Source organism: Miscanthus floridulus, chromosome 11, assembly GCF_019320115.1.
Source record: "Miscanthus floridulus cultivar M001 chromosome 11, ASM1932011v1, whole genome shotgun sequence".
In the NCBI taxonomy this organism is placed as follows: domain Eukaryota; kingdom Viridiplantae; phylum Streptophyta; class Magnoliopsida; order Poales; family Poaceae; genus Miscanthus; species Miscanthus floridulus.
In genome coordinates, this window is record NC_089590.1 from 40,303,691 (window position 1) to 40,315,803 (window position 12,113).

Here is a 12,113-nt window from a genome sequence, read left to right on the forward strand (position 1 = left end):
GGTTGTGCGGCACCCTATTGAGGGTTTCGCGTGTGATGCCAATTAGCGCGTGAACCTCTAAGTGAGTGAATCGCCACAACGAGGAGTAGCTTGCCGGCAAACAAGTGAACCTCGATAAAAATCATTGTGTTCATCATTTGATTTTAAGATGATTGGTCTTCATTGTTATTCATCCTTGTGATTGATTGGTTCCTTTATCTACACGGCGGTATAACCTTCTTGATCACTCTCTTTACATTACCGTAAACTAGTTGTCAAGCTCTTTAGTATAGCTAGTTGTGAGAGCTTGCTTGCTTGGTGTGGCTCTTTAGTTAGCCTTTGAGAGCACACTAACATAGGGTAGTGTCATAGCTATTGTGTGAATAGATACTATCTAAACTAGAATTATGATAGATGGCTTGCATTTTGAGTAGGCTAGCACAACACTTGCTTCGCCTCATAATTGTCTAACCATTTTGTTAAGTGTTGTTGTAGAAATTTTTATTAGGCTATTCACCCCCCTCTAGCCATTAGGACCTTTCAATAGGAAGGTTAACCAACAGAAGTGGAACCAGATATAAGGTAAATATGAACAATGTTGTAGAAGTATGCAATCTAAAGGAATAAAATTTATAAGTCCTCTGAAAATAAGTTCTGAAGAAAGAGCAGGAGAAGAATGGAATATAAGTTTGTTAATAGAGCCAAAAATTTTAAAACAATCTAAAGATTACATAAGCTATGAAAATAATAGAGGGTTGACTAGTATTAGATTTGTAGATTATAAAGAACAAAGTTTAGATGATTTAGAAGTATCCAGTTCAGAGGCAAAATTAGAAGAAAATAGAAGGCATAGCATATGTGAATTTATGAAAAATTAGATATAGATAATGAAATAAAACATTATGAGCAAAAGTTAAGCAAAATTCATGACGAATACAAAACCTCTATGATATGTCAATGGACTGCTATAAGAGAAAAACTCTACTTTAGACGAGAGTTATATAGACTTAATAACATCAAGAAAGATAGAGAGTTAAATGCTAAGAAATTTAGCAATCTCATAAAGAAAAATGAATTTGTGTCAAAACAAATAGATAACAGGGTAAGGGAAGCCCAAAAAGAATTAGAGTATAGCAAGGATAAGATAAAAGACATAGAAGATAATGATATAAGCGAAGAAGAGCAATGGGAAATTAATAATAAGTTGTTACTAGAAAGCTATGAAGAAGAGGATGAAGATGCAATTGAGATATGTAGTAACAACACAATAATTCTCATAAACCCCTTAGAAAATAAAGAGTTACATAAAAATAATGCCATAGAAGCAATGGAAATAGATCCAAGTACATCAAAAAGAAGAAGATGACCTAAAATAAAGATAGAAGGAGAAAATGAGAGACCAACTAGAAAACCAGGAACTTGGCCACCAGAAAAAGAACCTGCATATAGATATATATCTGGACAATATAAGCATATGGGTTCAAAAAGAAGAGAATTTGAAAAGATGGTACAATTTCAGAATTATAGAAGCGATGGTGCTATATTAAATTTAGCAGCACATGATCCTATAGATTGGTCAAATATAATTAGCATATGGAAAGGATTGATAGTCCAAAAGTATATACAAAATCAGCATAATATTGAAAATAGAGTAGAAGATATGATTACATATTTAGAAACATTTTTAGGTGAATCAGTCAAAGTTTTATGGGAACAATGGGTAGAAGCTTTCCCTAACCATTATGCCCAATTAAAAATGGCCGGTAGTAACCCATATAATTTTGCAAATATTATATCAAGCATTATAATAGGTGAAGATCCTGAATTAGGATTTACTGTTTTACAGAATAAAAGATTAAAAGAAATAGAAAAATTGTCACTAACAAGCTTGAAAGGAATAAAAGAATTTTCTCAACACTATTTGTATAATGCTATACTGCTATGCAAGGCTATAATCAAGGTATAGTTGAAAGATATTTCAATAAATTACCAGATCCTTTAGGTTCTATGATATTTGAAGAATATAAAAAAAAACTATTGGTAAAGAATATAATATTTCTTAGGCTATAACATTCATTTTCAAACAGTTAAGAAAAATATGCACGAACATACAAGCCCAAAGATCAATGAAGCAATCAGATTATAATTTTTGCAATAAAATAGTCCAAATGCCATTGACATATGGAGAAGAGAGATCTAGATACAAGAAATATCCTAAGAATTATAAAGGAAATGTAAGGACAAAGAGACGTTATTTTCTTAGAAGATTAGAGAATAGAGCTCCATTCCTCCATAAAAGGAATGTAAGAAGATATAATCCTAGAAAAAAAAATTATGATAGTACATGTAGATGCTTTATTTGCAACTTGCCAGATCACTTAAGTAAAACATGTCCTAACGAAGACAAAAAAAAGTTTTCCAATAAGCAAGAAGAACAAGAAAAGGTTCAAATAATAGATAGTGTGAATGAAAATATTTTAGTCGGTGATGATGATATAATGGACGATGAATCGATATACTCAATTATAGAGACAAATAAAATAGAATATGATGAAGAAAAAGAATCAAATGATGAAGAGTTAGACTTAATTGATGAGTTAGCAGAATTAAAGATAGAAATGATGGATCAAATAAATTGCGAACACAAGTGGGATCATAAAAAAAGATGATTCTAATATAAAATATGTATTTTGCATATATTATCAAGACCCAGCAAAAAGAGCAACATGTAGGCTATGTTTAAAACAAGCTTGTATGTCATGTCTAAAACAACAAAGTGATATGAAAAATGATTCAGAAGCTGAAATACTATATGAGGAAAATAAAGTGCAATCAGAAAAAGAAGTAATTCTAGAGGAAGAAGGAAACAATTATTTAAACAATATTCCACAAGAGTTTCTCATTCATAGATTAAGTTTTAAGACTGAACAAACTTTGTCATACTTTACTCGTGATGTTATAGATATAATTTGGAAGAAATATGCTGAAAGGCAGTACAAAACCTTTCATGATATACAAAACTACTTTATGAAATTATACCAAGGTAAAGAAAGACATCTAGGAATAATTGCGAATGCAAATATTTTTCCTTTACTTCATCTCGTTGATAAATTAATTGTTAAGCCTCATAAAAAATTTTTAATATTGAGGGCTGATATAAATTTAAAATATTTTAGAAGCATACAAAGAAATATTGGAGATGATATCTCCCTACAAACTATTATTGATCATGGATTAATCCATGATATATATGGTACACTTGAAGAAATTTTCCAATCAGAACTTGGAATAGCTATCAAAGAAGCTTGTAAGAAATTAGCATATATTCAAAGGAAATACAAAATTAAGTTTTGTTCTAATCCACAAAAATTTACATAACCAATAAGACCAGCATGCCATGATATATATATCACAAAGGGATCATACAGGTTTCCTTTCCTTATATATATATATATATATACTAGAGAATGGAGTCGCAGACTTCGTGACTCGCCGAGGTTGCGTCTGATCGCGATTGTGGATGGTCGACGAATCGCCGTCACCGAAGGCCAAGCACGCTCGATGGATTAGTGCCTTAGTGGTCATGGCAGCGTCGCGCCTAACGCGGAGGCTAGGCTAGAGGCGGAGCCGCCGTGGAGCCATGGCATCCGGGCAGAATTAATCTTGGACTTTTTTCGAAAAAAAAAACTTGCATACATATGAAGTTATCTATCCCTTTTTTCCAATATATCCGTATTTCTTATCTCTGATCTCTCATTAGTCATGCGTCAATGCCACAATGCCTGCAGCAGCCCCATGAGATTGGTGATTTGCTCAACATCAGATGTTATATTTGTATTGTAGTTTATACAACTTTACATCTTAATCTTCATATTGAATACATGCTATGTTTTTTTCCTGATATATTGAATTGAGTTGCAAATTTTACAATCATTTAAGTGGTTGGTATAAATGGATTTTACCGAAATGCATGTGAAAATATTTGATACGGCATACCCTTAGGTGAAGTCCTGGATCCACCATTGCTACAAAGGAACCAAAAAATTAAGAGATGTGGTATGTAGATAATACAAGAGATGATGTGTTTGGACAAAACTTATTTTGAAGAAACCATCTATTACAAGTATGATTTCTATCTATAATGTCTATATGACTAGACAAGTATAGAAACGAGCAAAATACTATTTTCAATCATATATGCATGACGTTTTGTCTTAAATACTCCTTTATTTAGGTTCCAAAATGGAAACAAAAGGCAATCACTAAGTGTTTCAAACAATCGGTAATGACCGTGGTATTATTTATTTTCGTGTTACAACGTACGGCATTACCTAGTTATTAAAACAAAACATCAAAACAAAACATTAGTTTGTCAAACGGTTCTATTCCAAAATATATATCTTTTTAGTTTTATCTTAACCAATATTTTCTAAATTTAACCAAACTTATTGAAAAATACACCAAAAATATACAACATCAAGTAGTTTCATGAAATCCATCATGAAATATGTTTAATAGTGCATTTATTTGGTATCATAGTTGCTAATATATTTTCCTAGAAACTTGGTTTAAGCATAAAGAAGTCTGACCTATATAACAAAACTAAAATGGCCTACATCTGGGAGCGATGCAATACCGTATTGTAAAACAAAAGAAAAAGATTGAGCTAAAATTTCTTCTACGTAGCAACCACCAATCATGGACTATGATGCATTGTGCTGTGCTGGGTAGCCTGGTGGCAAACAATCAACAGTCAACACCAGAAATGGATGCTGTGGTGAAGGAGAACAAAGCAATGGAGCAGAAAACCATATTTTCTCTGCAGCAGGGCAAGGGTACATCAGTTCCTCGTGCTACAAACCTGAAATATATAATTGCATTGCATTGCATGTATCCAGCTGAACCTCAACAAAGTACATAAGTAGCAACAACTAAAAGAACAGGATTACTGATTCCAAATTTCTGAGTTAAGATTCTCACTCCTAGAATATGGAAAATACACTATGGTAGCAAAATATTACAATACCAAGGGGAAGCGATTATATCATGATTTGCTGAATTGTGTTAAAATATCAACTGTGTAAACTAGAGAATTCCCAGCTAGGTTTGTATTTTTCATAGAATTCAATGTAACCCGGCTGGTTGCAAGAGAAGGATGACATTACAGGACAACATAAACATCGAAAGAACATTGAAACGTAGCAAACAGTATTGCATGTAATATTCGGAAGTATCTAGCTACAACTGACGAAGTGCAGAACTGCAGATCTAAATCTATCTTTGGGTATTGGAAAGAGGATACGATCAAGTGTAGCTGTGGGGATCGAAACTCATTCGAATGGATCTCTCTAAATGCAAAGTTGTATACTAGTTAAGTTTAAACTGAACTGTCAGTTCCAATTAGGCCATAACCCTGTGGGCCTGTGAACCTACTCTTTGTAGATAGTTGCTTCCGCAACATCAGATTCTAAGTTGCAATTGCAAGGTTTTCCCCTTACTCGTCCACTAAAGAATCACCATACCAGCAATGTGTGAAACACAAGAAACATAAGCCACTCTGCTTCTCTGCTCAATGTGGAGACAATTGCAAAACTTTCAACTTAGTAATAGGATTGTCAATTAAACTTCCAAAGATTTACTTAGAATGCTAACTACTAGCATCGTGTAACAATAATCTGCACCCAGCCAAATGTTCCAAGGGTCATACTGAATACAGACTGTACAGTAATATTTCCAGGACCATTCCTTACAGGTAAAATCCATGAGAATGCAGAAAAAAAAGTATGAATTCTATCCAGTTGCAAAGCATAGAACCAAGTGCCTGGTAGAAAAAAGAAAATAAAAACACAACCAAAAAAAAAAAACTGAAGGTGCAAAAGCAAAGTTTATCATTGAAGATTGACAAATCATAAACATCCACTATCAACACTGCAAGCAAGAGGATGTTTTCAATTAAACCAAACTAATCACTGACCAGTGACCACTGACAAACGTTTATAGGTTAAACTTAGAACAATTTTCGCAGCATTATCATTGCATAATTCCTTAATCAACTAAGCAGCATGGAATTTCCATGCTAAACTTGGCACCCAATATTAATACTGCAAGCAAGATGACCCTTTCAGGTTTGAAAACCCCAATGCAGATATAATAGGCGATGCAAAGATTGACTGATTGAGTATTCGAGGCAACTCTGAAAAGCAGAAGCAACACATTGCTTGCAACATAAATGATAATATATGGAGGCAATTTTCCAAATATTCGGTTCTTAGAATGTTAAGACTTTGTGTCTATTCAGAACATAGCATTGTTATAATGCCACAGTAATAATTCTGAAAGTACAGAAGATCAAATGTATCGAACTATAAAAAGGTCTAAACTATTAAAACAAGAAATTTGTGCAACATTTGGCGCGAAACATCAACTAATTCTTCAAGAAAGATATGGCTAATGGTTAAGACTCAAACTCATGATCATGGTGACCCAGTGTAAGATTGCTTGGGGCTAATGAGGTCTTGAGACTCATAAACTCATGAGTCATGACATTGGAGACTCAGTTTCAGCATCAGACTGCGCATTCAGGTGGTGCACAAGGAGTAACCTGGCACGGTTGACGGCAGCAAAGTAGAGGCAAATGTGCTCCTTAAGGTCAGCAAGCTGCCGTAGCAGGCTAGGGTGGTTCTTCCTGAGCTGCCGTACCACCTCTTCTATGGTGTGGTGCTGCCCCCTCCCGCGCTCCAGCCCAAGGCGGACAAGCATCTTGTCGCTCTCCACAGTGGCATGGAGCCTACCCACCAGCCGCTCAATTGTGGCCACATCATTGTTCAAGACGTAGGTGCCCCTAGCCGTGGCGTCGAGCCGGTCCATGTGCTTCTGCAGGCGTTTCATCGAGGCAGCCAGTGGACAGCAGGAAGAATTGGATGCAACACAAGCAGGGGCCGTCGCCAGCAGTGCGGTAATGGCGTGTGTCGCAAGCACGAGGCCTGCGACGGCAGCGCCGGTGGCGCAGGCGATGAGGCAGATACCTGACCCACGCTTGGTGCAGCGGAGCCAACGGCGCCTGCGACGGGCACTGAGGAGACGAAGGTCGAGGTGGTTCTTGAGGCCATCAAAGCTTCGGCGCATGCCCTGGAACTGGAACCCGGCCGCGGGCGCCGGGAACGGATTGGGCATTTGGTCGAACAGGAGGAAGGCGTCGAACGCACAGTCGCGGTGCGGCGCGGCGAGCTCCGGCGAGTGCGGGATGAGCGCGAGCAGGTCCGTGATGGGCCCGTACAGCGCCCGCGCGCGGCGGAGCGCCCGGAGGAGCGAGAGGCATAGCAGCGACGCGTGGTGCGTGCTGCGGAAGTAGTCCGCGGCGAGGCGGGTCAGCTCCGTGTCGGGCGCGTCAGAAAGAGCGCGCTCCACCACAGCGTCCTCCGGACGGAGCACGCCGGCCAGGGTGACCCTGTCCTCCCCCTCTCCTCCTTCCTCCTCCTCTTCGCCGTCGCCGCCGAAGCCCTCCTCCCGTTGTTCGTCCCCTTCCCCGTGTACGTGGATCTTATTCCAGATCTCTTGGTAGGACTGGGTGTGGATGGCGAGCCTGTACTCCTGACTTAGATTGATGGTGGGCGCCGACCTGGGGCTCCTCTCCCGGCCCCCCGCCGCGCCACCGCTCCGACTCGCGCCGCTGCTAGCAGCGGTGCTGGAGCTCGTGCTCGCATTAGCGCTGCTGGTGTTTCCGTCAGTGCTCGAACAGCTCGGCCCCTCTGCTCCCTCATCGTCCGCACGTCGCCGCATCTCTCGTCCAGTCGTCCGTTCTGCGCGGCCGGCGGGCAGCTGCCTCAAGCTGTAGATGTAGCCTGTAGGCAACTAGGCGTGGAAGCAAAGTTATACGAGTGCCGGTGCGATGCGCTGCGGAGTGGTGTGCAGGGTAAGCCAAACGGGAACGAAGTCGAAGGTACTTTTGCGGGGTTTGACCCGTCCGACGACGAGTCGGGTCGCTCCGGAGGGACAGATCGGACCGCACGCCCTGTCAGTTGGCATCGTGCGGCTCCCGTGCCGCGCCGGTCGTTACGAGGCGGGCTCGCCAGTTGCCGCACGCACTCCGCCGCTCCGAGTGTCGCGGGCGCGGGCGCGTGCCGCGTGACACTCTACCTGGTGGTTGAAGCGGAGACGCAACGAGAAAAGTACGTACGGCTATCGCGGCGGCAGGAGTCGGGGGGCGCGGGAGAGATGATAAGGATGGCGGTGGCGTCTCTGCCACCATCGTCAGCCGTGCGGGTGCGCGGCGGGTGCGGCGGCGCGGCTTCTGCGTTGTCCGCGCGCCTATTCACGGGGTCGCCGCGGGGTAGAGTCGCGGCGTCGATTGGGAGGGGGAGGAGGCGGAGGCGCGCCATCTCGTGCTGCTCGTCTCCGGACGCAGATAGGCCCCGCCCCGCCGCGCCACCGACCTCCGTGGCGCCTTCGGACGGATCGATACAGCTCTATTCCCAGATCGAGAGGTAGGCGGTGGATCATTCCGTGGTTTCATCTGTTCTTCTCGAACCTCGGTCCCGCTCTTACCTCGCTGTTGGGGGACGGCGCGTAGGGTGATCACGGAGGCGGCAAAGCAGTCCCGGGAGGGCTGGGGTTCGACTGGAGATTGGACCGAAGTCGAGGTGCGTTTCGGTGGCGCTCGCCTTTACTGCGGTTGCGTTCTGTGTTTTTATCCAGATTATATATATTGATTAGTGCTGATTGATATGCTAGGGAGCGTGGGTATTGAGACCGAAGTCCTCGGAACCATCATTTGTTGTCCACTTTGTTGGAGGAATTTTTGTCGGAGCCGCTCCTCAGATCACATACCGCTTCTTCCTCGAGTGTCTCGCGAACAGGTATGTTTGAAAGCAGTGTCAAACCACCCAAGTTTGTTTCCTATGAGCTATTTTATTATTTTTTATGAATGAGCTTTGTGATCCTCTTGTCATCGAGGAAGAGTAATATTTGAAGTACAGAGAGTTAGCTCAAGTTTTGTACCTGGGATGTACTTCCATGTGTTTTGAGTTTGTTTTCTCAAACAAAGCATTGCCACATGAATGTCCTGAAACAAAGGTGCTTTACAGCATGACCGCCGACCTCTGAACTAAGGGCCTGTTTGGTTCGCCTAGTAGCTACTAAATTTAGTAGCTTTTAGTCACTTTAGTAATTTTTTAACCAAACGCTATGATTAAAAGCTATTAAAAAGGCTTTAGTCCTCTCTAGTAACTCTGAAGTTACTAAAAGTGACTAAACCGTTTAGTAGCTCTGAAGTTACTAAAAGTGACTAAAGTTTAGTAGCTTGAACCAAACACCCCTTAATCTTCTCACTTGTTCATGTGAGCTTTAAGGAGTACTCCTATGTTTGTTCATCTATGGATAAAAAATACAGATAACTCTGTCATTACCTGACTGCTGATCTAATCCAATTCCTTCCATTATGACGTATACAGTTGTTCAATTTTTTTTCTAGTATAGCTAAAGTTAGGATCCCTAGTTCCAGTGCAAAAAAGCTCACTTATCTCTTCGTTTTCTAGGGGAGCTTTGGTGATTGCTACGCCTTATGCAAGCGGCTTTGACCATTTCTTCATTGCCGATGAAGTTCAATTTAAGTTTGACAGGTGTTTGAGAACCTTGGATGAGCCTGTAAGTAAAGCTATCTGTTTAATAAATCAGGATGCTGTCCAGTGTACTAAGTATATGAGATTTTAAACAGGTAAATGATCTCCCAACATTTGGTGTTGGGCATTCCTTGGGATCTGTTATCCACATGTTGATTGGTAAGACTTTACCTTGCATCTAATTTCAATTTCTGTTTATGAAATACTCTCTTTTTGTCCTTTTCTTTTTGCTACAATTGTATAATTTGTCTTCTTAATGGTTTGTATTCCAGGATCAAGATATGCTGTGCAGCGAAGTGGAAATGTACTGATATCCTTTAACAACAAGGTATGTTTTTGCATATTTTGCCGTTCATCCTATCCACATGTTGGTATGGTTACTATTTCTTTTAGCTGCATGTATCATTACAAATTTTACTCAGTTTTAGTCCTCCATCCCAATATACATAAACTTGGAGTTGATCCGTGAAACAGGTATTTGAGTGTAGGATATCTAGTACTATATCTAAAATAATTGGTTGTGTGTGATACTTCAGAACTGCATATTCCAGATGTTTTTGCTTCACTAGCTGAGATGTTTCTTGCTATTTCAAGTTCCATTTTCATACATCATTGGATGTAAATGCCAAAGACATGTGAGATGTTTTGTATGAGTCTATAGAACAGTGCTATCATTTTTAACATGTGATGTGGCTCTTTGAACGTGACATGCAAAATTGCAAACACTAGTTTTATGAACCATATATGCCATTATCAGGTGGCATTTGGCACCATCTCGTTTTTTTTTTGTGCTTCAAGTTAGAGAAGGTTGTGTCCAAGTGCTTTTCTTCTCAATTTGCCTGTTCCAGAAAAAATATACTTATGGAAAAACTACCAGTTTATATGCTCTTCATTTGTTGCAGGAGGCAAGCTCCGCGGTCCCACTATTTTCACCTGTAATTGTTCCCATGGCACAAAGTTTTGGCCCGATATTGTCCCAATTGACATCATATCCAACAATCCGATTTGGGGTACGATATGTTCCTGTGACTTTGGTGTCAACACTGTTCCTCGAAATGTTTAACACATTATATGCAGGTTACTTTTTCATGCTTACACTGTTAATGTTCACTTTGGGGTAGCATCTGTTTTGCGGATTGTCCCGAGTAACAGAAATATATCTTGAACCTTTTCTGTATTAACTAGAATGTCCTGTCTGTCCAATTAAGCATAAGAACTTTTATTGAATACCACAAAACTACCACAATATTATTTTTTTAGCTTCGTAGGGCACTCTATTTCATAATTCTGACTTTTAAACCTGGGAATGGCATGACTTTTTTTTAAAAAAAAAAGATAAGTGGAAGATAGTATGAGGTTGTTTTTCTTCTCCACTCCATGGTATGATGAATTTTCATATACGTTTTCTCTAGGGCCAAGTTGTCTTCTTTTACTTTTCTTGTTGGATAAATCCTATTCATTTACTTTTCTTATTGGAAAATTGAGGATTTGCTACTCGTAAGAATGTCAATTGAGGTGGCACACATTCCATTTAAATTTAGAATTTGTTTTTCACTCTTTTTTATAGTGTGCTTTATGATTTGCCATTTCGGCCCTTCTACCCCATTTGCTGTCTTGATGTCTTCCATTTAGCTAAATTTCTTAGAAGTGCCGTACTCAGGATGGAAGATAATTCCTGAGATTCATCAGTTAACAATGACTGAAGGATGTGAAATTAAGAATTCTATAGATTATTCTATTTATTTGTCTTAAGTATTCTAACAGATGACACTCTCCTAAACACATAACATGTATTGCTCTCTCATGTGAAGACTAGCTGGATGCGTTTATATTTCCTTCTTGAAACCTTCAATCTATGTAGCTTACTAGCTTATAATTTTGGCATAATAGGCAGAAGCAGCCATTAAGCAGCTTGAGAATCTAAGCCCACCTGTTGTTAAGCAACTTCTACCTTTACTTCAACAACTTCCTCCGTTGTATATGGACTTAGTAAATGGGCGGGAGGACTTCATTCCAAAACCAGAAGAGACACGCCGCCTGGTATGTTAGCACTATTCTTTTGAATATTTGAAATGTAAAATTATATGTAAACCACCCACGCGAGAAATGGTGACAGTTATTGTTATACTAGTTAATGTGAGTTTACTTCTGAAATGATACCTTCTCTAAACATACGTTGAGTTTATCAACACACAGATAAAATCTATGAACATTATCTCAAATCGTGTTTGGTGCTTTACAGTGCTGAAAGCCTGTGACATCTCTGTCAGTACCTATTTATTAGAGATTATCAGAATTCTCAGCTCAAAGCTTCACTTATAACCAATCTTAGGGTTGTCTTATGTGTTTATGTTTCAATCTGTTTATGCTGAATAACCAAGATTCTCATGTGATGTGAATTATTCTATAATTGTTCTATGCATGTTGTCTTACTGGTGCATCACAATTTTCTTTAGATAAAATCCTACTATGGAATTTCTCGGAATCTCTTAATAAAGTTCAAAGATGATCAAATTG

At 39.7% G+C, this 12,113-nt stretch overlaps 2 protein-coding genes across 2 annotated transcripts; one reads left to right on the top strand and one right to left on the bottom strand.

Annotated features, from left to right (window-relative positions):
- Positions 1 to 6,231: 6,231 nt before the first annotated feature.
- On the bottom strand, positions 6,232 to 7,971 carry LOC136494878 (UPF0496 protein At3g19330-like). Its single transcript, XM_066491048.1, has 2 exons — positions 7,923 to 7,971; positions 6,232 to 7,830 (listed from the first exon to the last, which is right to left on the bottom strand). The coding sequence occupies exon 2, from the start codon at positions 7,756 to 7,758 to the stop codon at positions 6,517 to 6,519; it is 1,242 nt and encodes a 413-aa protein (XP_066347145.1). The 5' UTR covers positions 7,759 to 7,830; positions 7,923 to 7,971; the 3' UTR covers positions 6,232 to 6,516.
- Positions 7,972 to 8,073: 102 nt separating this feature from the next.
- LOC136494879 (uncharacterized) lies at positions 8,074 to 11,645 on the top strand. Its single transcript, XM_066491049.1, has 8 exons — positions 8,074 to 8,462; positions 8,549 to 8,618; positions 8,710 to 8,834; positions 9,513 to 9,621; positions 9,692 to 9,755; positions 9,869 to 9,924; positions 10,499 to 10,606; positions 11,487 to 11,645. Exons 1-8 carry the CDS (start codon positions 8,194 to 8,196, stop codon positions 11,643 to 11,645), a joined length of 960 nt encoding a protein of 319 aa, XP_066347146.1. The 5' UTR covers positions 8,074 to 8,193.
- Positions 11,646 to 12,113: the final 468 nt, after the last annotated feature.